The 26,116-nt window shown below is 58.3% G+C and overlaps 1 protein-coding gene across 3 annotated transcripts; it reads right to left on the bottom strand.

Moving 5' to 3' along the window:
* Nucleotides 1-84: 84 nt before the first annotated feature.
* On the bottom strand, nucleotides 85-24,800 carry PALM (paralemmin). Of its 3 annotated transcripts, none has more exons than XM_027970141.2 (9): nucleotides 24,619-24,800; nucleotides 14,078-14,129; nucleotides 13,506-13,586; nucleotides 13,170-13,300; nucleotides 11,276-11,429; nucleotides 9,772-9,793; nucleotides 8,204-8,263; nucleotides 5,690-5,821; nucleotides 85-2,155 (listed from the first exon to the last, which is right to left on the bottom strand). In XM_027970141.2, exons 1-9 carry the CDS (start codon nucleotides 24,621-24,623, stop codon nucleotides 1,626-1,628), a joined length of 1,167 nt encoding a protein of 388 aa, XP_027825942.1. In that variant the 5' UTR covers nucleotides 24,624-24,800; the 3' UTR covers nucleotides 85-1,625. The 3 variants fall into 3 exon arrangements, with proteins under 3 accessions (XP_027825942.1, XP_042106374.1, XP_027825941.1); XM_042250440.2 differs by having other exon boundaries at nucleotides 15,748-24,649; XM_027970140.2 differs by lacking the exon at nucleotides 5,690-5,821.
* Nucleotides 24,801-26,116: the final 1,316 nt, after the last annotated feature.

The following is a 26,116-nucleotide window of genomic DNA, read 5'->3' as shown; positions in this document are numbered from 1 at the left end:
GACCGCCTTGCCTGGGCAGGGCCACAACCTCTGGCCTGGCCGCACCCTCCCCGCCCAGGTGAAACTCAAGAATTCCAGCCCTGGGGCTGTTCACACTGTTTATTTGCTTCTCTGGGAAAGTCAAGAACATGGGGCCTCATCACACATTGAAAGCAGAGGGGGGCAGCAAGGGCACTTTAGCGGAGGCTCACGGCTCGAGGACTCGGGTGAACTCGAGGAGAAAGGGGGGTCCCACGGCCACTACTCAGGTCACCTCAGAGAGGACCTCTCATCCCAGCCACCCAGGGGCGGAGCTGAGACGGGGACCCAGGCTGCCATCCAGAGTGGGCCCTGCACCCACCCTTCTGAGGTGGGGAGGAGCCTGGGCCGTGGGCACCAGGCTGCAGGCCCCTAGGGGAGGGGCCAAGATGGGGCCTGGTCATCCGCAGCCCACACACGAGAGGGCCTGTGAGCATGTGCACGAATTTGCCTCTGGGGACAAGTGTGGCTGCAACCAAGGAGATGTGTCTGTACATCTTGGTGTCAGCTACCCCCAGGAGGGGAGCCCCCCGCCTCTCACCCCTTTCAGTGTGGGGGAGGCAGGTGCACATCAGGCTGGGCAGCAAATGGAGGTCTCCAGCTGCAATCCAGGGGAAGCTCCCTGTCCCAGGCGAGCAGGGTGCCCTCCTCCACTGCCCGGAATGCGCCAAGCCCAGCAGAGCTGGCGGTGGGCCCAATCTCTGTGGTATGGTAGGGGATACCCGGGACCCTGGTCCAAGCAGGCTGGAAAAGGGGCCAGGGGCAGTCCCCTAGGGTCCCCAAATTAGCACCAGGAGGATAGGGGGGCCCAGTGGGAGTGGGAGCTCAGGATGGGGCTTGCATGGCCCTGCCTTGTGCAGGATGCATCTCGAAGACCCCTGGCCCAGCCCGGCCGGAAGACAGCACAGGAGTCACACCCTGCCTGAGTGGGGGGCGTGGCCCCAGGGTGCCCACTTCCCATGTTCCATCGCCCGCTGGCTGTGCCCAAATAGAGCACTGAGGGGAGGGGCGCATTGGCTGGGGGTGTCCAGAGGGGCTCATGTTCATCCCAAGACCTTGAGCTGGGGCTCCCTGGAGAGGCACAGCCTCACCTCAGTTGCCCGAGATCCTGACCAGGCGCCTTGGCCTGGGAACCCTGCCACAGAGGCTGAGCGGGGACAGTGCAGGCTCCCAGGACCCCTGGCTCCCAGGGTCCCTCTCCTGGGGGGTTGTCCCCTCAGGGACGTCATTGGAGGGGGCAGGAAGGCACAGGCAGGAGGCCCAGAGGGAGGTGGGCTGGCATGGGGCCACGTTGAGGCCCTGGGTCACACCGGCCAGGAGCTGCCGTGACATGGGAGGCCCTCGTTTGGGGAGAAGCAGGTGTGTCTGTGTCTCTCCTACCAGGCGTGGGTGCACGGCTCAGTGGTTTAGGGTGTGTGGGGGGTGGTGATGGGATGGGGGACCCCTGTCCCTCTCTTTCCAGTGAAAGAAAACTCGGAAGGAACACGTGACAACACGGCAGGTCCTGGGCCTGTGACTGTGGGTGGAGGGTGGGCAGGCGCCGGGAGGGCCGGGCTGTGGGTGTCTGGTACAGAGGGCAGGGCCAGGGTCTGGGGGAGCCAGGCAGGTCACATGATGGAGCAGCATTTACAGCGCTGCTTCTTCATGTCGAGGTCCTGGGGCTCGGTGGCGGGGGCCTCAGGCCCCACCTGGTTCTCTTCCCTGGAGCCCTCAGTGGCGGGGGGCTCGGCCGCACTGCCGTTGGGCGGGGCAGGCTCCTTGGGCTCGGCTGCATCCTCGATGACCACCAGCTCTGCTGTGATGGTGTCCTGCAAACCCAGCACCTTCTGGGTCTCGGCCTCATCCTCCACATTCTGGTAGCCCATGAAGATCATGGTGACTGGGGGCTCCTGGCCAGGCTGGATGCCAGGCGGGCCCGAGGTGGCCTCCCCAGGCTGGGCCTGAACGCCAGTGATCTCCCGCCTGGAGGGCGTGGTCCGGACAGCCTCTTCTGATGGCCCCCGGGTTTCTACTGCCCCAACCACTGACCCCGCCTCATTCAGCGTGACCTCGTCCGCCTTGTGGATGAGTTCGTCCACCTCTGAGGAACTCAGCGGGTGAATCCCATTCTCTGCCGTGCCATCCATGGCGTGGACCACTGGTATGGGGGGAGAGAGAGAGTGTGAGCTGGTTCCCAGACCGGAGGGAGGGCCTGGCAAGGCTGAGAGCCACCTCTAGGCTAAAGGGGAATCATAAACTAAATTACACCTTTAGAACCGACTGACAAGCAAAGCCCCGATTGGGATCAGTGTGCACGGCCAAGTTGGCACACAGAGGAAAATGTGTAGACACAAGAGCATGTGTTAGAAAACAAGAAAGAATAAATGAACTCGGATTTCATTGCCCTGCAGCGTGAAGTATTTCCATATTCCGCAGCCAACTTGCTCCCAGGCCATCACTTTTCAAAGTAGGTCTATTATTTTTTCCATTGCAAAAATGGTGAAAATGGAGTTCAAAGAAGGTAAGTAACAAGTAACTGGTCCAAGGTCACACAGCTGGCTGGGGCTGACGCTGATCTTTCTCCCCAGTCTAGGTGTATTTCCCTTCATGAGGATTTGCAGGGAGTCTGATTTCATGTGGATGATCTTAAACAAAAATTTAGTCCATTCACCCATCTTTCTTGTTTTCTCACCAATGCCCTTGAAGGCTATACATTTTCCTCTGAGTTACATTTTGGCTGCAGCTCATGGATTACGTTAGGTCATTCTGTTTGAAGTGTAAATGTCTTATCATTTCCATTTTGATTGACTGTCTCTTTAAGCCAAGATTTATTTAGAAGAGTGTTTTAAACCTGGGAAAGAGGGGAACTGTGGTCCAGGAACACAGCATGTAAGATATAACATTGTGACAAGACATAGTCACTTTCTAAAATGCTCGACCTGTGTTTGACAAGAATGTGCATCCTCCATTGGGCAGAGTTTTATAAGGACAATCAAGCTTGTTAAGCATATTTTCCAGATCTCTCCAGCTTTCATCATTCATGTCTTTCTGATGTGTCATTTTCTAACCTGTGTTACAGTCTCTAAGACCGGATGTTAGCACCTGGGAGGAGTCCCCACTGTGGTCTGACGCCAGCCCTGGATCACAGCCCTTCTAGAAACACAGCTACCCAGCTGCTTAGGGTGGAGGGAGGGACACACTGAGTGCCCTAGAAACTCTCCTCCTCTGGGGCCAAGGGTCAGGGTTGGCAGTATCTGGGTTCCGGCCAGAAGGAAAGTGCTTTCCACTCTCGGTTTCCTAACTCCTGGGGAGGGGCATCCATGATTCAAGGCCTTGCAGTGACTCTGGGCTGGAGGCCCAGAAGGTGGGGGATGTCCAGGCCGAGCAGAACCAAGCTAGGTATTTCCCACTGGCCACTGCTCCAAGGTAGGAACCCGAGCCCTTGGCTGCCATGGAAACAGATCACCTTCCCATTGCTAAGCAACCAGAGTCCAGTCTGGCGAGTCTTGAGTCCCCAGGGGATGGGCCAGGCTGGGCTCAGTGGCCAAGGTAAGGACCTTCCATGAGCACAGACATCTCTGCCCCTTGGCCTTGTGTGGCCATCCTGTGTCCAGGAAATAGAGCAGCTGGGACATGCCCAGAACCACATAGCTGGTGAGAACTGGAGCCAGGATTCCACTTGGGTCAAAGATCCCCAAGTACAGCAGAGCTGGGTTGTGACAGGACTCCTTTAATAACATCCTGGATGTCCCAGAGGCCTGAACCTCTAAGAACACGAGGCTCTGGGAATCAAAACCACAGTGAGATACCACTTCACACCCACTTAGGATGGCAATTATAATTTAAAATGGTTGATAATAAGGGTTGTTGAGGATGCGGAAAAACTGGAACCCTAATGCACTGCTGGTGGAAAAATAAAATGGTAATGCCACTGTGGAAAACACCACAGCAGTTCTTCAAATAGTTAAACAGAATTCCCACATGATCCAGCAATTCCACGCCTAGGTATTACCCAAGAGAAATGAAAACATACTCCCACACAAAACCTTGTATAGCATAAAACCAAAGGGTGGAAACATCCTAAACGTCCATGAACTGATGCCTAGATAAACAAAATGTGGTCCATCCACACACTGAACTATCACTCAGCCATAAAATATAAACATGGATGAACCTTGAAAACATGATGCTCAGTGAGAGAAGCCAGACACAAAAGGTCACAGAGTATATCATTCCATTGATGGGAAACATCCAGAACAGGCCAGTCCACTGAGAGAGTGGGTTCGTGGTTGCCATGGTGGGGATGGGGAGGGATGGGGTTTCTATTTGAGGAAAAGAATGTTCTAGAACCAGGTACTGAGGGCATACAACATGGAGAGTTTTCACTGGGTTGTGCATGGAATTGTACGTGTGTCCTGCATCTCTGTCTCCAAATTCCATCTTCTTCTGAGGGCAGCATTTACCAGACTTGCTAATGGACCCTGGGGCTGAGCTGTGCTAATTTTATACCTAACTCAAGCGATCAGCTCGGGGAACCTCAGGTCCTGAAGAAAGCAAATGCTTACCTTGACTCCAAATGTACCGTTAATTTTTTTTTCTTTTGCTGCCCATGGCTTGTGTGGAGCACCTGGGTACCTGGGGATATCTGACCTGACTCACCCCACCCTCAGTACCTGGGGATCTTAGTTCCCCAACCAGGGATTGAATGCAGGCCCTCCACAGTAAAAGCACAGAGTTCTAACCACTGAGCCACCAGGGAAGTCTCTTAAAGGTTTCTTGAAATGCTGTCTTTAGGAAAGTATGTTTTCTTCTTTTTCTGGTAGCACAGCAAATGTTGCCCCAAACTTCCTCTCCCTAAGCAGGACATGCCAAAAATGAACAAAAGTTTAAATGCCAAGACCATTATGAGATGGTTGTCTAAATACTGATGGATCTCACAGCTTAAAGGAAAGTTTTCCTTAGATTTTTAAAAAAGAAAGTGAATTTTACATTCTGTGAATTATATGGGGGTGGGGGGAGGGACTTTGGAGCTTTCGCCCAAGGCTGCCCTCCCCTCCTATTTCCAGCTGCCAGAGAGAACCCTAGAAACCAAACCAGGTCTCAGCTCCATGGCCCTTCCAACACACACCCCCCCCCACCCCTGCCAAGGCTCCCCATCGCCCACCCTCTCTGCATCAGCTCCACGGGCTACTCCACAACCCCCAGCCTGTGAACCAAATCCCACCCCAGGGCCTTTGCACTGGCTGTGTGCACACTAGGTGCCCCCTGTGCAGCTGCTTCCCTTCTCTGTCGCTCCCCACTCTGCTAGACCTTCCCTCGGCCCCCTCTGAATCTCTAACGGGGGGCCCTCTGTAGCCTTTACCACAACAGTAATTATTTAAATGAATTATCTGCGAGGATATCTGAGCAGAATTTGAGCAAACTCCAGGAGATAGTGAAGGGCAGGGAAGCCTGGCCTGCTGCAGTCCATGGGTTCGTAAAGAGTCCGACACAACTAAGCGACTGAACAACATCTGTGAGGCAGGGGTTGGAGGGCTCAGCCCGCTGGCGTGGGGGCACCCAAGATGGAGCGGACCTCGCCCAGAGTTCGGCTCCCCAGCCCATCCCGGCGCTGGCCACGCCTCCAGACAGGTTCCGGGATGGAGGGAGGACCGGCCCCGGGGCGCTGGCGGGGCAGGGGAGGGGCGCGTACCTTTGGTCTCGTCCTCGTAGACCTTGATGCCCTGAGGGAGGAGCTCCCGGGGGAGCACGGTGGTGCTGGACAGCACCCGGGTCTCCCCCGTCACCTTGTCCTTCTCCACCGTGATCTCCACCGAGTACATGGCTGGCACGAGAGGCACGGGTCAAGCTGCCGCCCACCTGCCCACGTGCCCCCCGCCGGGCTGCAGCCAAGCCAGGGAGGGGAGCCGGCAGCGCAGAGCCAAGCAGCGGGTGCCCTCGTGTGCCCTCGACGCGGCCCTCCTCCCAGCTCAGTATCCCTCCTTGGCTCCCTAGCGCCCACGGGCGTGGGGTCTGAATTCCTGGGCCACTCCGGCCGCCCCGCCCTGACTGCAAAGCCTCGATCAGTTCCAGGGAGGTGGGGGCGTGCCTGGCCCAATCCAGAAAGGATTCAAACGCAAGTGAGCAAGCCTGTGCCCCTCAGTATCCTGGACACTCGTCCTCTGCACTGCTCTTGTAAGGCCACTACTGACGTGTCAACATTCTCATCCCTTCACCGTGGAGAGGGGATGGTCCCCCGGAAGTGCATGGAGCTACAACCCCTGAAGATTACATCCAACGGCCAGCATCTGCCCCTGTTCTGCAGACAGGTCGCCACAAACACCACACAGAGACGCCTCCTGGCAGTGAGGCCACCAGGCCCCCACCCCTCCTCCCGTCAGGGAGGGCCCCACATGACCACGCCTAAGACCCCTCCCCGACCTGCCCCTCCTGGGTCTTCCCATTTCTCTCACGGACACCTTTGTTCTCCCTCCTCCCTCTCTTACCGACCCCACTACCTCCCCCACACCCCAACCTTTCCATCTGCAAATTCCAGGGAGCTGCTTTCAAGGCTCCCAGAATCCACCCACTGCTCGTCCTCCACAGCCCCTGCTTGGAAGAAGTTGCATCCACCCCCACTATCCCTCAACCCCCTTCACCGCATCCCCACACCATCCCTCAGCCTGACCCTCATCTCCTGAGTCCCCCCCCCAGCATCCCCTACCTTGTCCCACCATGTCTCCCTTCATCCCTTTCCTTCATCTCTCACCATCCCACTCATCATTCCCCCCCCACAATACCCCTATCCTCCACCGTTTCCTCTCACCTTCCCCCCACCCACTATACCCCCAACATCGACCCCCCCCCCGCCCTCCGCAATCCGCCCCGCCCACAACCTGTTCTCCCTAAGGCCGCCAGTGGGCGCCTGTGAGCTGCGAGCAGGCACGCCCCTGCTTTACCCACCCCCAGCTCTCTGCAGCCCCACACCCGGCATGGGCCGCCCCCGTCTCTTCCTCGCCCTCACCTCCTGCCCCTCCCCCTCGCTCATTCCACACCGACCAGCACGCGGTCCCTGCCATCCACCGGTGCCCACAGCCCAGACGTGGTCCAGACTTGACCTTTGCACTGGCAGTGCCCCTCTGTCTGCATGCCTGGCTACCTCACTTTCTTTATCCTTGCTCAGATGTCACCTCCTAAGTTAGACCTCCCCTGAGCCCTGTGATTCAAATTGTGCCCCACTCCAGCTCCCTGCTTTCCGCCTCGACCCGCATCAGAGCACCTGCTGTCTGGGCTGCAACCTTCTTGCCAGGCTCATAGCAGGTGCTCAGCAAGCACTTGGAGACTGAATGAATGAATGAATGAAAAATGCTCGGTATCACCACGTCCCTACACAGCCTAACACCCCACCATCAGACATAGTTGGGCAGGTTGTGCATTGCTCAAGGTCACCAGCTGGGGGCATGTAGCTTTGTAATTTTCTGCCCACTTCTCTGACACTGAGACCCTGAGGGTGCCCCCTCCTTCTCTAGGCTTCCCCTGCCACCCTCTCCTGACTGTCATTACATCCTGGTCTTCACTCCCCTCTCTGGTTTTGTGCCTCCAAACTTACTGTGATATCAGCAGCTACAAGGTTCTGCTATTTGTCATGACTTCAGTCGCTTTCAGGATTAGATTTGTGCCTGACTCTGGGCACAAGGTCACTACAATCCCCACCACCACCAGGTTCCAGCTGTCAAGTGATCAAGCAGGGATTTGAACCCAACCTTATTGAGCACTAATCCCAAGTCTGTCCTGCTTGGTTACCTCCAGGAATGGGGTGCTCACTTCCTCTCCCGAGGCAGCCAAAAGACAGTGAAGGAGGGAAAGTTTGAAGCGAGCATGTGAGCCTGTGTCCACCCCTGCCAGGACCCAGAGCAAGTGGCGATGTTAGGGAGATAGAAGCCAGGAAGGGGCATCAGGTTAGAGCCGCCATGCGAGGGGGCCCGTCTTCTCGGGGAAGCTGGGCCAGCTTGTGATGGGCGTGCCAAAGCAGAGGGGGCACCCGGCCCCACCCAGGCTCAGATCTGCGGCCTTGGTCCAGCCACTCCCCACTAAAACCACAGACCCCACCCGGTGATGCTGATGGTTGCATCTGCACCAGGCCTGGCCCCCCAACCCGGCCCCCACAGGGCCAACACTCAGCTCAGGACAGCAGCTGGACGTGGACCCCAACCTGGGGCCAACCCACCTGCCTTCATCATGGTGGAGCCGTCGACTGTCCTCAGAGGGGTGTTGGAGATTTGCTTCTCTGCTCACGATGGTGGTGGTGGGGGGAAAAGAGTGAAGAGAGATGGATTCAGAGGGGAGATCACATAGCACCCCCCAAGATGTGGGACTTCACCCAGACACATGGACACCCTCCAGGCACCTGGACACCTCCAGACACTTAGACCACCTTCCCACACACTCACACAGATACCTGGACCCTCTCCCTAACACACGCCTGCACCTGGACCCATCCACACACATGTGCGTGCCCTGAACACCCAGACACACATGGAATCACTCCCCGCAAAGAGAAAACACGCTTCAGTCCCATAGTCCATGACCCATCTCTTGGTCCAAATGATTTTCACAAAATCCCTGAGCAGCCTGCATGGATTTTTTTTTAATTATTAATTTTTAATTCCACAGTAAGATGAGGAGACAGACTCTCCTCATAAATAATTAACTCCTGAAAAATCAGGCCAGAGACACTTCTGACCATACCTCCAGTCCTGGCTGGTGGTGCTCTTTCCAGGCTCTACACACAGAAATAGACATGCTGAATATATATTTAAAAATATAACTTTGTATTAAGGAAATTTTATAGCTAACTGTACATATTGAAGTGTCATGTGTACACGTGAAGTATTTGTAAATGTGTACATCACATACCTATAATAAATTTGTACGTGGGCTAAAATCTCTCCCAGAATTCAAACTCTGGGCTTTTTTGTTTCCTGGATGTCAGTCTTCCACATCTCTGTGTGTGGAGGATCCTTGTCTTTTTTTTTTTTATGGCCATGCCAAGCAGTTTGGAGGATCTTAGTTCCCTCATCACGGACTGAACCCAGGCTCCAGCAACAGAAGCACCAAGTTCTAACCACTGGACCACTAGGGGAACTCCTCTTTGTCCTTTTAAGTGGTGCACAATCTCCAGGACAGCCAGGATTTTGATTTTTCATCCTCACTGACCCCACTTCACAGATGGGAAAACTGAGGCCCCCACTTGCCCTGGAGCCCAGAGCCAGTGGGCATGGAACCAGGGCTGGGCCCGCCAAGGCCAGGCACTCCAGGTGGACAGTATGAACCCACAATGGGGCTAAGACCTCAGGCAGATATGCCCCTGTGAAGCCTGCTTCCTCATCTGTAATGCAGGTGCTGCATCAGTCCACCCAGGGAGCTTGTGAAAATTCGATGAAATGATGTTGAGGGGCCCTGGGCCCAGCTCAGAGTCTGGGTTTGCTGAGTGCAATGACAGTGCGAGCCATTAAGCTTTTTTATTATCACTTTTTAGCAACAATAACACCTTAAAGGGGCTTCCCTGGAAAGAACCCGTCTGCCAATGCAGGAGACGTGGATTCGATCTCTGATTCGGGAAGATGCCTTGGTATTCTTGCCTGGAAAATCCCATGGTCAGAGGAGCCTGGCAGGCTCCAGTCCATGAGGCCGTTGAGTCGCACACGACTTAAAGGCACCCTTCCCCTGTCTGCCACCTCCTGTCTGGCCACCAGAGGGCGCCGGGGCCCTGCCCGCCCCTTCCCTAAGACGTACCTTTGGGCGTGCCCACCGGGGTCTGCAAGAAAGAAAGGGGAGGGGTCAGGGTGTTGGCGCCCCCTTCCGCCGCCCAAGGTCCCACCGGCCGAGGCCCAAGCCTGAGCGGGGCGTGGTTCAGCGCTGACCCCATTGGAGGGGCCGTCTCCTTCTGGACCCATCCCCCACCCCGCCCTAGCCTGTGACAGCCAGAAACGCTCCTGCCTGCTCAGCTTCCAGGGGCTCGCAATGCTCCCAGAACAAAGTCCAACCCTTCCTGATGACCCCCGGGGCCTCTTCCGCCTCTTCCCACCCCTGGCCGGCCTCCTGGCTCTTCCGTGAGCCGCGTCCCTCCACTTGGAAGGCCCTTCCCGGGTTTCCGCTTGGCTGGCTGCTTGCTCAGCCCCCATGACCACCCGACCTAAAGGTGTCTCCGCGCCCCCATCCCGGGTTGTCCCTCAGGTTACCATGTCATTTACCCGGCCAGGAGATGGGCCAGGAGGCAGGTATAGTGAGGGGAGTGGCCATACCAGCACTCAGTCTGTGCTCAGTCAACCTCACTGAAAGCCTCCTCTCAACTTGAGTCTGTGCCTTGAGAACTCTTATTCAGTCTTTAAAACCCACCTCCTCTAGGAAGCCTGCCCAGTTCTCCCATGAAACACCTCACTGGGGACTCCACAGTGCCCTAAGCTTCCCCAGGATAGGCCCTTACACCTTCCTGTGTTTGCAGCTGATTGATACATGCACATCTGCCCACTTAAAAACAGCTCAAGAAGGCCAAGGTCTGGGACTACATCCTCCGGTTCTGCCCCAACCAAGCCTTGGCAAGCAGTGAGGGTGGGTGTGTCGGCTCCAGACTGAAACTATCATAGGAGCAGCAGGGCACACAGCAGGGATGTTCCCTGGGCAGCAGCTCACCGGGGTGGGGGAAACAAGGATAGGTCGGGGGAGAGAAGGCTTGCCCCACAGGGCCCTTGAGTCCTAAAGACAACAAGGGTGGTCGGGAGACTTCCGAATTTGCCTTAACATGCTGCGGTAACCACGAGCTCAGGGTCTGGTTTCACCTGAGCCTGGCATACCCGTCACAGCCTAGAATTAACAGCTAAGCCTAGTAAAGACTACTCCACTGTGTGGCCTTGAGCCAGTCTCTCAACCTCTTTGGGCCGAAGTCTTTTTCATCAAATGGGGATGCAGCTCCACCTGAAAGGGCTGTATGCAGATAGACAGGTGATGCCCATTGTGTTGGTGAACCTAGGAAGGATGACAAGCAGGTGGTCTTCGGGGAAGACCCTCTACCCATGAAGCGCTTGTTTTTCACTGATTCTTTAAATACCCGTGACGCCCCTGTCTGGCGGGGAAACTGAGGCCCCGGGAGGCCAAGCAAGGCGTGCAGACGACGCAGCTGGGATGTGGCCGGGCTGGGATGTGCACGCATTTGGGATGTAGGGCGCCCACAGCCACAGCCCCAGAGGCGGTGGGTGCTTCGGGACCTGGGCCAGCAGGGTGGAGCCCCGGAACCTCTTACCTGCTGAGAGTTCGGCACCGCCTCGGCTCTCTGGTCTTCTGGGGCGGGGCTCGGGGCGGGGCCGGGGGCGGGGCTCGGGGCAGCCACGCTCCCCCTGGCGGCGGCAGTGGGCAGCGCATCCGTGTTCTCCAGCTCCTCGATCTCCTGCTCCAGCCTGGGGAGTGTGCACGAGGTGACCACCCTGCCGGACACTTCTGGAGCCCGGCACCGCCAGGCGCGTCCAGGAGGGCTTTCTTGACTCGCGTGTCTCCTAACGACCCTGCGAGGTGGTCTCCTTCGCGCTCCCGGCAGGGAAATGGAGGTAAGTAAGCTGCAGAGCCGAGACCCAAACCCAGGCCGGCCGGTCCCGGACCCTTGTGCTGCCCGAGTCACTGTTTACTCCTCTGTTCGCTTCCAACACACTCTTCTTTTTCACTCAAATACATTTATGTTTACAAGAAACTTTATCTCTCCAGGGAAACTGGAAAAACCATGTCACTTTCCAAGTTTTAGGAGATAATGGTGCTCATAAATGCAGTAAAAACAAAGCTGGCATATTCAATCCTGCCCCAGGCATCAACTGCCTACGCCTTTGGGGTGCAGGCACTCAGGACCCTGGAGATAGGAGATGTTTTCCTTGAAGATTCAGTACAGACTAGGGAGGTGGGTAGTCTGCTGCTGCTGCTGCTAAGTCGCTTCAGTCGTGTCCGACTCTGTGCGACCCCATAGACGGCAGCCCACCATGCTCCCCAGTCCCTGGGATTCTCCAGGCAAGAACACTGGAGTGGGTTGCCATTTCCTTCTCCAATGCATGAAAGTGAAAAGTGAAAGTGAAGTCACTGAGTCGTGTCCAACTCTCAGCAACCCCATGGACTGCAGCCTACCAGGCTCCTCCATCCATGGGATTTTCCAGGCAAGAGTACTGGAGTGGGGTGCCATTGCCTTCTCAGCAGCCCCCTAACAAACTGAGCCCAGCTCAGCAGACTGGACACAGCTGGGGTCAGCCTGGAGGGCTTCCCGGAGGAGGTGTCCAGGTGAAGACACTGATCGGGCAAAATGCAGGTGATGGAACCACCTGAGGAGCGTGTAGCCCTGAGGGGAAGAAAGCCAAGGCCCCCCGAAAGCCAGCCACACAGTGGGGCTCAAGGGATGCCCTCCTTGCCACCCCCTACCCAGGGCTGCACCCAGCAGGATGGATTGAGCAGAAGCCCACCTCATCCAACCCCCAGGGACTGGTAATTCCCACTGACCATCCTTCCCACCTGCAAGTGCCCCTCAACCCGCTTAGTCCTGAGTGGCCCTCCAGGCCACGTCTCAGCCCTGCCTCCTCTGGGCACATGCTCCCAGGTTGAGGAACTGAGGCCTGGGGAGGAGACCCCAGCCAAGCTGCCCCCACTTTCTTCCAAACCAAATGCACCCAGACAGGATCCTGAGGTCCCCATGGGGCGGCAGGCCAGGGTGCCACAGCCAGCACATGCCTTTCAGGCCTCCCCTGGCCAGTGGACACTGGAATTTTGGCTGTCACTTCCCTCTGCCTGACCCCACTGCCCCGGGAACTGAGCCCGGGCCTCCTGCCCGGCTGCCCGCCTGCTCGGAAACTCTTCGGTGCTTTTGTCCCAGGCCAGGGGGATGGTCACTTTCCCCGGCCTGCCCCCTCCCCCAGCTTCCTGCAGGCCAGCTGCAGTGCCTCCTGCCTCTGTGGCTCCAGGAGCGCTGGGAAGACCAGCTGGGCTGGCGCCAGGAAGCCCCGGGGGAGACTGCATCTCCGTCCTCAAAGACCTATCTTCAGAGACCTCCATGGCCCAGACCGCTCACCCCTCACCCCTGTGTGGCTGCGGGGTTGGGAGGAGGAGGGGTCAGGCGGGCAGCACCCACCCCCAGTCACTCCCCAGCTCTGAGGCTCATGGCCCCCCACCTGGAGATGGACTCCTCCAGGTGCCGCGCCTTCTGCTCGTCCTCCTGCATCTGTCTCCTCATGTCCTCATCCCCCTCTGAGGCCGAAGACGGTGTCCCCTCCAGCAGCCAGCGTTCCCGCAGCGCCTTGGACTGGGGCAGTGGGCACCAAGGTCAAAGTCAGGGTCAGGGCTGGGGTCGGGGTCAGGTGAGGGTCTGAGTTGGCACTGGAATCAGGGTGGGGGTCGTCTCAGCCCTCCTGCTCCCCGCCCCTAAGTCCCGGATCCGGCTGAGGCAGGGGTCCCTGGATGCTGCCCCCCTTCCGCCCCCCCACCCCCAGCCGAGGCTCCGCGCGGACCTTCAGGTGCTGCAGCTGCCTCCGGTCATCCTCCAGCTGCCGGCGCCTGTTCTCGATCTCTGCCTGCCTCCGCCGCTTCTCCTGCAGACCCCGCACATGGTAAGGGCAGGCTGGGGCCGCGGAGACCCCACAGCTACCCAGACTTCACCCACGCAGGTCCCACTTGTTCTGTGAACAGCACCCACTTGGCCCACTGCACCTCCACCTTCACCCAGCTTGTTTCCCCACCCTCCCCCCCCTTGTCCCTTCACCAGGAAGGACTACCAGCTTCCCCCAAACTTCCCCCAGCCTTGCCACAAGGGCAAGTTCCTTGCCCGCCACCGCCTCCACTGCAAGGGGGCTGCCCAGGGGCTCTGAGAAGCTTCTCAGCCGGAGTCCACATGCTGAAGACTAAGGGGCGCTCAACGTTTTAATTTTGTGGGGAGATGCTAGCAGGCACTGAAGTGTCCCACACTGCACCTGCGATCTGAGACCCTGAGCCCCAAGCTGGGTGTGGGGAGCACCTGAGACCCTGCGTCCCCCCCAATCTCCCCCCCATGCCCACCCCATCCTTGGGACCCGGAACAACTCACTGCAATGGCCTGCAGCCGCTCCTGCTGGGATGGGGTCTCTGCCGCCAGGACCCTGGGAGGACAGAAAAGATCAAGTCGGGGGTTGACCCCCAACATTGCTTTCAGCAGATCCAGTTCAAATTCCCACCCTATGTCTTCCTGCTGGATGAGCCCAAGATGAGATCGTTCCACACCCTCCTTGTCCCCATGTAAGATTATCCCTGCATTAATTCTCCCACAAACCCTCCTGCCACTCCTCAGGGCAGGGACAAGGGACAGGACAAGTGAGGCCTGGTCCAGACACCTAGGGAGGGCTTGGGAAGGGGAGAGCATTGAAGCTGGGCTCTGAAGGATGCATAGGAGTTCCCTGGGAATAGAAACCTGGACTAGAGGGTCTCTTCCAGACTGAGAGACTGACCAAGACAGCCCCTTCCTCATCCTTCTCCAGCTCTGGGAGAAACACTTGGAGGAAGAGAGACCCTCCAGCTCCACCCCCTACCCCTTGGCTGCCAAGTCCTTGATGCTGTTCTGGTACTTCTGGTGTCTCCCTCACTGGCTGCCTCCGGAGTCTTCCAGGACCCCAAGAGCTCAGAGAGAGCTGTGAGCCTCCCAAGAACACACAGCAAAAAAGTAGCAAAGCTTAAATCCAACCCCAGATTCTTTCCTCATCTCACCCATGTTTTGCTTGTTTCTTTCATTTTTTATTTTTGCTGCACCATGAGGTTTGCAGGATCTTAGTTCCCCAGCCAAGGATTGAAGCTGGCCCCAGCAGTGACAGCAGAGTCCTAACCACTGAGCTGCCAGGGAAGTCCCCCATCCATGTTTTCTGAGAGCCCACCCAGTGCAGTATTAGCCTTAAGCTGGTATGCAGTAAGAGTTAGATAAATGCCAGTGTTGCCAGATGCTCTTAAAGGGACAGGACATCATGCTGTTGAGGATCTGGGGACTTCAGAGAGGGCACAGGACCTGGAAGATAGGTCATCCTTGCCCCTCCCCTTGATCCCCTGCATCCCCCTCCCTACCTGGGGTGGAGGGGGGAGGAGCTTTCAGAACCCGCCCCCTCCCTTCCAGGTCTCCAGTCTCTGGAAGCTGCACACAGTAGGTGCAGAGTGAAATGGTCAGACGAATGATGCCCTGAACATCTCCTCCTCCTCAGGGTAACCTCGAGCTTCCAGGGGGTGGAGGGTCCTCAGCCTGACTGGGGGCTTCCAGACCATCTGCCTCAAACCTCTGATAAACCACAGGGCCACTCTGGGAGGGACTGACTGACGGGAGGCCTCATTTCATATGGGAGGGCCTGGCAGTGGGAGCCAGACCACCCCGACCTGTTCCATTCCCCACCTCCCCCCGCCCCCCCATCTGCCCCGACCCCCTTATCTTCACAGGCACTGAAATTACAGACGGTGCTTTGGACCCCGCCCACCCTCAGCCTTGACTCAGGGCCCAGAGCCACCCCGAGGCCTCCACACTCTCTGCCCATCTGGCCTTCATTTCCCCATTTGCATACAGCTCTGGGCCCTCCTGCTATGTCACCCCCCAAACCGTGGTTTAGAAGGGGAACAGTGTGCAAGGTCCACCCCAGCCCAAGCCCCTGTGTGCGTGCACACAAACACACACACACACACGCACCCCCTGTAGCTGCTCGGCGGACACCTATCCCGGGGCAGCAGTGACCCGGTCACCCGCCTTACTTGGGTCTAGTTTCCTGGCCATGCTGAGACCTGTGAAGTCATCTGGCTCCCATGCCCCGGCCAGGTGACTCCACCCAGCTTCTCCCTTCCTGTGAGGCAGCACCTGCCCCCCTGTGCCTCCCAGGGGCCCAGCACACCAGCCGCACCCCTGCAGCTTCCCCTTCTCCTTCCTCAGGGAGCCTGCATTCAGCTGGGTGGAGTTCAAGAAAGGTTTGGTCCAGCTGAGAGGCTCAGATCCCCTTCCTGAAAGGCCAGACCAGTAGGATTTCTGGGTCTGCCCCATCACCTCGTGTGATACAGACCGGGTGACATGCCATGCTCCCCAACATGGGCCCATCCCCTCAGTTCTTGCAAACCCCACACTTCTCCAGCCCAGCCCAAGCCTCTACCATCACCTGCCACCTCCCTGAACCCTGACAGCCCACAACTAGAAGCTGCTTCTCAAAATGAGAATCCAAACCCATCATTCTCCTGCTCTCAAGTCCCCTGGCTCCCATCACCCCTTGAAAACCTACCCCCTGGCATAGCCCAGCCCCCACCCTCTCCTCTGCCCTGGTGCCTGACCTCTGCTCTCCCTCCCGCTTGTGCTCACTCTGTTCCAGCCACCAGGACCTCCTGTGGCGCCTGCCCTGAACCAAGTTCATTCTTAGCTCAGGGCCTTTACACTTGATGTTCCCTCTGCCTGCTATGCTCTTCCCATAGCTGGAAACTGAGGCCCAGAGAGGGTGAGTCACTTGTCCAAAGTCACATAGCTACAAAGTGGCAGAGCTGGGATTCGAACCACAGCTGCTCAGCCCCAGGCTGTACCACAGGCCTTCCCTTTTCTGCACAGCTCTAGTTCAGCCTCCAGGGGCCCACCCAGGCAGGAGGCAGAGTTGCAAGAGGGAGGCATAGCAGCTGAGACCCCAGTACAAACAGGGCCACAGAGGGCAGGGGGACCAATCTGCTTAATACTGGGTCCCCACCCTGGGGGAGTGGGTAGGTGGCCATTGAGGCTGGATACAGGGACACAGAGATGGCTGTGAGGCCAGCTCGCCAAGCTGGAGACAAGGCAGGCAGTGTCCTTACTGGGGCAGCCAGTCCCTGCAGGGCCAAGCCAGGACAGGGGAAGTTTAGACGAGCACAGTGAGGAGAGGCTCCGGCCCAGGCAGAGAATTTCCATCTCTCCCCACCCGTCTCCTGTCTCAGCCCCAGGGGCACAGTCTATGTGCCCCCGCTCAGGTGTCCCTCCCCAGGCCTGGGGTCGCCTGAGCCGCCCCACCCTACCCAGCCCCTGGGCTCAGCCACTGTGGGTGATGGATGGCTGGGCCCACAGGAGGCGGTCGCCCTGGCAACCGCGCCATCCCCATGGCAACGCAGAGGCCCGCTGGCGCTCAGGGGTGGGGCCGGCGCCGAGCATCTCCCACCCCCAGCCCGGCCCTAAGGGGCTGAGGGGCTGCCTGCCCAGGGCTTCAGGGGTTGCCTGCACCGGGTGGGACCCGAATGGGTAACTAGGTCTGTCCCACCCCCGGGGCAGGAGGAGGGCTTCCGGGGTCTGGTGATAGGGGCGTCCACCCAGGGAAGGGCTTCTATCCGGGAAGGGTCTGAACCCGCCCTTGGCGTGAGGCAGCCAAGGTCAAGCCAAGATAAGGCTCGGCATCATAAATCCGAAAAACAAAACAAAACAAGAGGCTGGAACTCCCTAACAAATCAGGAATAGAATAGGAACCATGTTCCGCGGGCGGGACTCAGCCGCACTTTATGGAGAGGAAACTGAGTCTGGTGGGAGCCAAGAGTCCGATCTCCCGAAGATCTTGTGAGGGACGTGGGATAATTATGGCCGTTTTATCAATGAAGTATCTAAATGGTGAAGTGAGATCTGCACCCAGACAGGCGGGCAGACTCCGGGGCGCAGAGAGCGCAGGGTCTCCCTGGCCTGGCTGCGGTGGGGGTGGTCAGTGGGACACCTGAGAAGCTCATTCGGGCTCAGTGAGTAAAGCAGAGGCCAGATCACAAAATGTGTGATTTACACACTGGGCGGAGAAGCTGAGTTTGGGCTGAGGCTTTAGGGCAGCTGCCCCCCTCTGGCTGTGTGGCCCGGGGCAAGTCACCTGTGTCTCTGAGCCTCCACTGGCTGCGCTGGGCTACGGGCGACAGCTTGCAGCTGCTGAGGAGGGACAAGCCCTAGGCCAGGACGCCCACCGTCAACGCGCGCAGGCGTCTGGTCCCCGCGCGATTATATTTACGGAGCTTGGAGCAGATTCTGGGCTCCAGCGGCCTTGTGGGCGGCTCAGGACTCGGGGAGGGCGTCGGCTGCGAGCGCGTGAGATAATCGTAGTCCAGGAGATGAGCTAATGAGACCCGAACCCAGCAAGCCCGGCAGAGGCCTCAGCTTTGCAGGCGCTTATTTTTCAAAGGTCCAGAGAAGTTATGCAACCAGCCCAAGGTCACCCAGGGGGCAGGAGGGTCCAGTGTGGGAGGTGGGTGTGGGGGGTGGGGGTCACACTTGTCCTTCCAGAGCCCACGCCCGGCAGCTACAGCCAGAATGAGGGGGTCCCTGTCCAGGCAGGCGTGGAGCCCAGCGCTGGAACATTCCTGTGCTAACTGAAAGAAAACAGCTGACAACGACCTTGGCCACGGGTGGTAATGGGGGGAGGCAGAGTCACGCGGGGCCAGGGGTGGGGAGGTGAGGGGAGCCTGGTGGCCTCTCCCCACATTGAGTGGAGGATGGAGTTGGGGAGGCTGGTTTCCAGCCCCATCCCTGGCCCCTCCTAAGCACCAACACCTTCCTCGCTACAGATCCGCCCACAGTTCATCACCCTGAATGAACCTCAGCCTCTCAGCAGCCACTCAAGTCCCTGTGTTTGCCCCTCACTTTTCCCCTTTCTCCCCTTCACCTCCAATCTCAACTCAGACATAGCTGCCTCTTTCAGGGAGCCTTCCTGGGTCTCTTCCCCTCATCAGGAAGGAATTCTTCTCGAAGCCCCTCAGCCCTCAGCACAGGTGAGCCCCTAGAACCACTGATGTCACTGGTGAGGTGGACAGCCCTTGAGGCATGGGCTTTCCAAAAGTTTCCAGGCAGAGAGACATCACCACCAAGGTGGAGACGGCAGTTGCAGCAGGCCACAGACCCAGGAAAGAAAAACTGTTGCCTATTAACCTAGGATAGGGGGCAGGGGAGCTGGACCCTGGCCAGGGCCCTCACAACAGAACAGGGCAGCAGGGCATGAAAGCCCGCCCACCCTCAGGGCCACGCCTCCTCTGGCTTCCAGCAAATGCCTCTGCAGGGACCAGCCTCACAGACCTGCATCCCTCCCCACCCCTCCACTTCCAGTGCCTCAAACATTCCAGGTGTGATCCCACCTCAGGGCCTTTGCATGGACTGTGTCCAGACCTGGGCCACCCCTGCCAGGTCTCCAAGGGGCTCACGACTCCTGGGGCCTGTCTTCAGATGTCACATCCTTACTCTGGCCTTCTCTGACCCTAATTAACCCCAGCACCTCCAACCCCCACCCCCTAGCCCTTATCATCCAGAAAACCTAATGATTTTACTTATTTTGTTGATTTCTCCACAAGGACAATAACTGTCTCTTTTTGTCCCTGTCATGTCCCCAGTATACAGCAGGCACTCAATAAATGTCCACTGGGTGAACATGTGTGCTAGGGTCCTTCCATTTCCAAAAGAGGTCCCCACCTAAGGGCTCCCCACCTTTGTCGCACTCCTGCCATGCCCCTGACCCCACCCCAGACCATCTGTCCTGTGATCACTTTTTATTTTATTTTTTTTAAAGAAATTCACTGTCACATCTTAAATTCATCTAAAATAGTACCTGGGCTCCCCACATTCAAGAGAGGACAAAGAACAAGCCCCAGCTGCCTGAGAAGTGACTTACAAATTAATACAGGAATAACCTAAGTGCCCACCAACGGATGATGGATAAATACAAGGTGGTCCTTCCATACACGGGCGGGTCACTCAGCCTTGAAAAGGGGTGGAGCCCTGATGCTCACTGCCAGGTGGATGGACCCTGAGAACACGTTGCTCAGTGAGAGAAGCAGACACAGGACACACAAGGTGTGATTCCACTGATGGGAAACGTCCAGAACAGGCCGATCCACAGACAGGGGATTAGTGGTTGTCCAGGTTTGGGGGGGAGAAGGCAATGGCAACCCACTCCAGTACTCTTGCCTGGAAAATCCCATGGATGGAGGAGCCTGGTAGGCTGTAGTCCATGGGGTCGCACAGAGTCGGACACGACTGAAGCGACTTAGCAGCAGCAGCAGGTTTGGGGGATGGGGTGGGGAGTGAGTCCTGGTGGGAATGGGGTTTTGGGGGGGTTGATGGAATGTTCTGCAATTAGAAGCAATGCCTGTACTGTGCATGTACTAAAAACCACTGGACTCTATGCATGTACTGAAAACCACTGAGCCACTTTAAACAGGTGCATTGTGTGGTGTGTGAATGATCTCAAACAACCTGGTAAGAATAAATATACACACAGATACAGCAGAGATGCTGACTGTCTCACCAAGGGCCATACTAGGGGGCGAGTCAGCCAGCCCAGGGACATCATAAGGTCCTTCCAGCCCTGCTCTGAGGCTCTTCAGGATTAGCAGGATCTGAACACAACCTGACCTGGTCATCGCCTGCCCACTCCCTGACAGCTGTTACTAGAAGCCCCTGCCAAGCCTTGCTGGCCCCCGACCTGTGCCCCCACTCACCCAGGCTGGGCTCCCAGGCCTGCACTCACTCTTGTTCTTACCTGTCTTCCCACCTCGGGGTCTGGGTCAGGCTTCTCCTCCCAATACCTGGCCCCATCCAGGCTGTCCCAGGGATGGTTCTGACTTGCCCTGAGTTCCTAGTTGAAACCCACAGGCAGGAGACAGAAACAGCAGCCCAGATCTCCACTCCTCAACACCACAACCTCTGCTCAGCCACCTCATGCTCCACAGAAACCCTATGAAGCATGGTCTTGATGCCCCCTAGCCTCCCAGCAAGCCCAGGGACTGGGCTGTCTCACCCTGACTAAGCCCCCATCTCTGTAGGCAGCTCTATCACAGAGTTCTGAAGTCGGGTCCACGCCCATCCAGACATGGGGTCCTGCCACTCCTCCCCCAGCTCCGGCATTTCTCCGCCAGCTGTCCCCAATGGCCGCCTGTCCAGGCTGAGTCCTGAGCTGCTTCTCCCTGCTCCCTGCTCTGGCCCCTTAGCCAGCAGAGCTTCTTTCTGGTGCCTGGGTCAGCATCTCTCTCCTCTTCTGCTTAGACGCCACCCATGGCTCCCGATGGCTCCCCAGATGAGCAGTGTAGGCCCAGGAGGACCTGGCCCCAAGAGCACAAACTGAAGAACGCTCTCTTCTCCCTACACTTTCCCACCTCTGGTCCTTTGCATGAACCAGTCTTCCCACCTGCTGCACCCTTCTGCCTACCTAGGAAAACTTTTAAGTATCGTTTACAAAAAAGGTCCATAATACAACGGAGCAGGATACCTTTCCCACACCTCAAAGAAGACCCTCCACAGGCTCCCCCAGAGCCCTCTGATCCTGCACAGGGCTACGGTGGTCAGTAGGAAGTGTTTCTTAAATGACCAGATGAGAGACTTCCCTGGCGGTTTGGTGGTTAGAACTTGGTGCATTCACTGCTAGAACCCAGGTTCTATGCTGGGTAGGGAAACTATGATCTTGCAGGCCACATGGTGTGGCCAAAAACAAACCAACAAACAACCCCAAAAAAGCAGATGCCAGGCTTCCTGGGTAGAGAAAGGATGGAGGCAGTAGGGTCTCAGACTGGGGGAAAGGTGATGGGATGTTTTTTTAAGAAAGTCAATTTGTTTTCCTGCATCAAAACCTGAACCCTTTGAAGATGGGGCTGGGACCGCCCAGGATGCTCCATTCACCAGATGAGAAAAGTGAGGTTCAGAGAAGGGGGCAGCCTGACCAAGACCCCATGGTGGGTGAGGAAACCCTCTCCATGCTCCACTCCCAAGTCAGCAGCCACAGAGGGTTCCCTGGCAGTGGGTCAAGGGTAGATGGCCCCTGGGAGACCAGACCACAACAAAGTCCACCTCTGTGCCATCCAATCGGCCAACCAGGCTGAAAAACTGATGTCTGGATACCTAGAACCACCAGTCCACAGCCCCTGGACAAGAAGGTGCAAAGGCCCTTCCTCAGCTCCCCTCCCCAGCACCAGAATACCCAAGAGCAAATGCCAGCATCACCCTCTTCTGGTTGTGTGGCCTCGAGCGTGTTCAGTCACCTCTCCGTGCCTCAGTTTCCCCACCTCACAGGACCAAGTGTGTCCACGGGAACAAAGCATTCAGAAAGGGGCCCAGTACACAGCAAGCACTCAATAATCGTCAAGTAAATGTCACATCTGCACCTCTTAGGCCTCTTTCCTGTCTTCCTGCCACCACCTCTAGGATTATCGTCATGTTCTTCCCTTCAAATCCACTCACTGTTTAAATCCAACCCCTTTGTTTTCAAAGGAAATGTTACCAAGGCTGAGTAAACCAGAAGCCAGTGCCAAAACCATCAGAGTAAAAACACTTAAAAAAAAGATACCATGAAAATAAAAACTTGTTATTAAGTTCTATTATCACTAGATACTGGTTCTGCTTCTCATTAGAGAGGGAGACCAGCACTTGCAGAAGGAGCATTAGGGATGCAGTCAGCACCCAGGTGAGCTGATGATCTCTCTGAAACTGTTCAGGCCTCAGGATGAGAAGGGACCTGATGAGTCCTGACCCAACTCTGCTTTCCTGCCCCCTGCGGGGCCCGATCCTCATGCTCACCGGAGAAGATGTGGACATCTGAGACGGCTGCTTCCAGCTAAGGGGCCAGAGGAGCAGCCCCTCCCCTGGGGCCACCAGCAGACCCTCCCCATGGCAGGATGCACCCAGTTCCCTGTCCCCCAGTTCCCGGCCCCACCCTTGTTGCACCTTTAGGGCACCACCTATCGCCTCCACTGGCTGGTAAGAATTCTTACTTTCTCAAATTAGAGAAAATTTGTTTAATCCTTAAAAAATCTGTCAAATGCTAAACGTCTTTTTAGAAGAAAGTTTCCAGCATCACCATCTCCAGTGATGGCAGAATCCGTGGAAACGGAGGGAGGTAAACGATTGTGTCCTGGCGGGGGCTGTGCTCCCATGAAGAAGGACGGAGGGCCGGGAAGGTGTTCATGCAGGGAGCAGATGTAGCCCCTCCCCACCCATCGTCAACTCCAGCGCTGGGGACTGGCTTCCTTGCACGGCTACTCAGGCAGTTAATACCAAGTCCCGTCCTACACCTGCACCTAGGAAAACCAGGGATCCGCCTAATGGGGGGACTCCGACACCAGATCTGACTGTGACCAAGAAGGCCTAGGGTCAGGGTGACAAGCACCCAGGAGCCCTCTGTGTGCTCTGTGGCCCTGGGCAGCGGCTGCCCGTCCCTGGGCCTCTATAAACCCGTGCAGAATGAAGGGGGTGGCGGGAATGGAAACAATGGGGTCCATCCTGAATATCTCATCTCATTCCTCTGCTCTGGGTGGGCGTTTCCTCTGTCTACTCGCCTCCTCCCCCAGGCAGCCCCCTTCTCAAGGCCACACCCTGCCCAGGGCCTGCTGTCTGGAGGCCCAGAGGCTCCCTTGGGCCCCTGGGAGCACAGCAGATAAACAAGTGAGGGGACCGTAACAGACAGGTCTGGTCCCCTGCTCCCCTGATCCCCTGGCTGGGCTCCTGGGCCAGGCTGGGCCTTTGTCTGGGTTTTCAAAAGCAGAGGACACAGGGTGTTGCCTTGCCGGGAGGTGGGGGAAGGAGGCAGTGGCTCCCACCCAGCTGAGGGTGTGGTGGGTCATGGGTGAATCCCCAGAGGAAAGTTGCAGGCTTGGAAAATATACCCAGTGGGAAGGGCCCAGGAGCCAGCCGGGTGGGCTGGTGGACCTCCATGTCTGGGCCCCGGGGCAGGGTGGGGATCTGGCCCAGAGTGGGGCAGTCGCTGGCCCCCCGCATAGGACAGGGGGGCTGCAGGACACCAGACACCGCCTTCCCAGCCCCTGCCCATGTAAACACACCCCACAGCCTCCCTGCACCCACCTGTGGGAGTAGGGGCGGGGGGGATGCCCTGACGCCAGGAACGGAGGACCCGCCCCGTAAATGACCAGGCAAACACACTGGGCACCCGCTAGTGCAGAGACCGCCACTGCCTCACAGTCCTTCATCCAAGCCCCGGCACACAGCCCACTCATCCACTCCTACACCGAGCCCCAGGCTAGCAGACTCTTGGCTACATCATTAGGGGCCCCATCTTAGAGGCACTTTCCCCAGGAAGGGAGGGGACCCAAGCTCCGCTGTTGGAAAGCACAGGGACCCCTAGGCTCACACACATGCCAGACCCGGAAGCCTGGAGCAAAGCCCACTAGAAGCCGGGAAATCAGGCGGCTGGACCCCCGCCTTAGCAAGGGCTCCAGACAGCACTTGAGGCCCTTGGGGAGGGCAGCCAGGCGAGGGAGGACCGGCCGGTGCGCGTCCAGGGAACAGGGCGCAGCGAGCGCAGGCCGGGGCTGGGAAGCGAGCTCCAGGCCCGGCGGTGCAGTGAGGAGGGGTCGTCCCGCCGCCCCAGAAGCAGGAGGACCGCAGCCCGCCAGGGGCACGAGGGCGGAGGCACAGTGCGTCCCCTCCCCACACGCTCACGCGTCCCGGGCCGCCCCCAGCCGCCGCCGCCCGAGTCCTCGTGAGCCTGTGGGCCGCCGGGGCCGGGTCGAGGGGGAGGCCTGGGGCGGGCACGGCCCAGCCCGAGTCCCTCCCTGGCTGAGCGGGGGTCTCGGGAGTCCCTCGCCACCTCCCCGACAGCGCTGTGGGGGCGAGAATCGGGGCCTCAGCCTCCGGGGCGCCCCTGGCGCGAGCGCGCTACTCACTCCATCTCCCCGCCGAGATCAGTGGGTCCGCGAGGCCGGCGGCGGGGGCGCGCGGGGGAGGGCCGGCGGGCTAAGGCCAGGCGGCCGGGGCTGCGCGGCGCGGGGGCGGCGGCACCGGCGCGGGCATCGCCCCGCGCGCGGCTGTTTATTGTCCGCGCGGTGGCGGGCGCGGGGGGTGGGCTGGGCGCGCGCGCCGCCGCCGCCGCGTTTCGCTCGCGCCCCCTCCCGCCGGCTCCTCGCCTCCCGCCGCCGCCCGCCTGCGCCTCCTGCCGGCCGCCGCTGCGCCCAGGCCACCGCGCGCCCTCCCGCCCTGTCCGCCCGAAGCTCTTGCAGCCCTGACCCATTCATTCCATCTCGGCGCGGGTCTGATTCTCGTGCCGAGCCGATCCGGGCGCCGGCCGGGGGACCCAGTCTGGCCGCCATCCATGCTGCCCCTCCCCGGCTCCCCAGCCAGAGGGGCGCGAATGGGGACAAATTGCTCGGGGAGGCCCGGCAGGCGGCTCCAAGAGTTCACGGTCCCGCTGCGGACGGAAGGTCCTGCCGATGGGCCCCGTAGAGTCTGGAGAAGAGCGTTCGGGTGGCGGGCGCGGCGAGCGGGTAAGGCCGGCGATAGGACCGAGCCGGACCCGTTCCAGGAGGAAGCGATTGCTGGTCTTCTGAGCACTGGCGGGGCTTTGGGCCTGGCCCTACGTTTGGACGAGGGTTAAGGAGCTTAATCTGACCCATAACTCTCTCGCGGCAAACAGGCCTGTGTGGTCAGAGTGAGTGAGGAGCAGGGAGAATTCAGACTGTCTTGAGGGCACTGGGGAGCCACAGCAGAGTTTAGAGGGAGAGAGGGTCACCCCGGTTTATGTTTGCAAAAGCCACTTGGCCTGCAAGGTGGGGAGCGGATGAAGGGGCGCTAAGGGAAGGGGGCTTGGAGCCCAGAAGTGGCTGAACAGGGACCTGGTGGAGGCTGGGCCAGGCTGAGAACCAGGTAGATTCTGGATGGATCTTGAAAGGTGGTGCTGCAGATGGCCACAGGATGGGATGCGGGATGACAAGGCATCATTGGTCCCTTCTGTGGCCTGAGCTACTGGAAAGACATGTGACATGAACGGGGCCTGGGGGACAAGAAGGAAACACTGGCCAGACAGCTGGATCCCCAAGGGGTAGGCCTGGCCTGCGCTGGAGGGGGGCACCTCAGGGGGAGCAGGTGAGGGCAACTGGAAGAGCCAACTCAGTCCCCTGCCTTCCCCTCTGTTCCCTGTGGTCTATCTTGGGTCCTCCATTCATGTGGACCCCAGGGATCAGGAGGGAGGCAGACTTGTCTTAGGACACTAGCCTTCAGGCTCTGAACACATTTACTCCAGAGGACAATTGACGGGGAGCAGAGAGGGAGGTTCTTTAGAAGTACTTAGGGCTTTTGTAAAATGATTCTGCTCAATGGTGCTCAGTAAATGGGTGTGTAAAGGAACTGTGGTGCTGGAGAAGACTCTTAAGAGTCCCTTGGACAGCA

The sequence above is a fragment of the Ovis aries genome, chromosome 5, assembly GCF_016772045.2.
Source record: "Ovis aries strain OAR_USU_Benz2616 breed Rambouillet chromosome 5, ARS-UI_Ramb_v3.0, whole genome shotgun sequence".
NCBI lineage: Eukaryota > Metazoa > Chordata > Mammalia > Artiodactyla > Bovidae > Ovis > Ovis aries.
The sequence above is the reverse complement of the archived record's forward strand: the minus strand, read 5'-3'. Positions and strand labels throughout refer to the sequence as shown.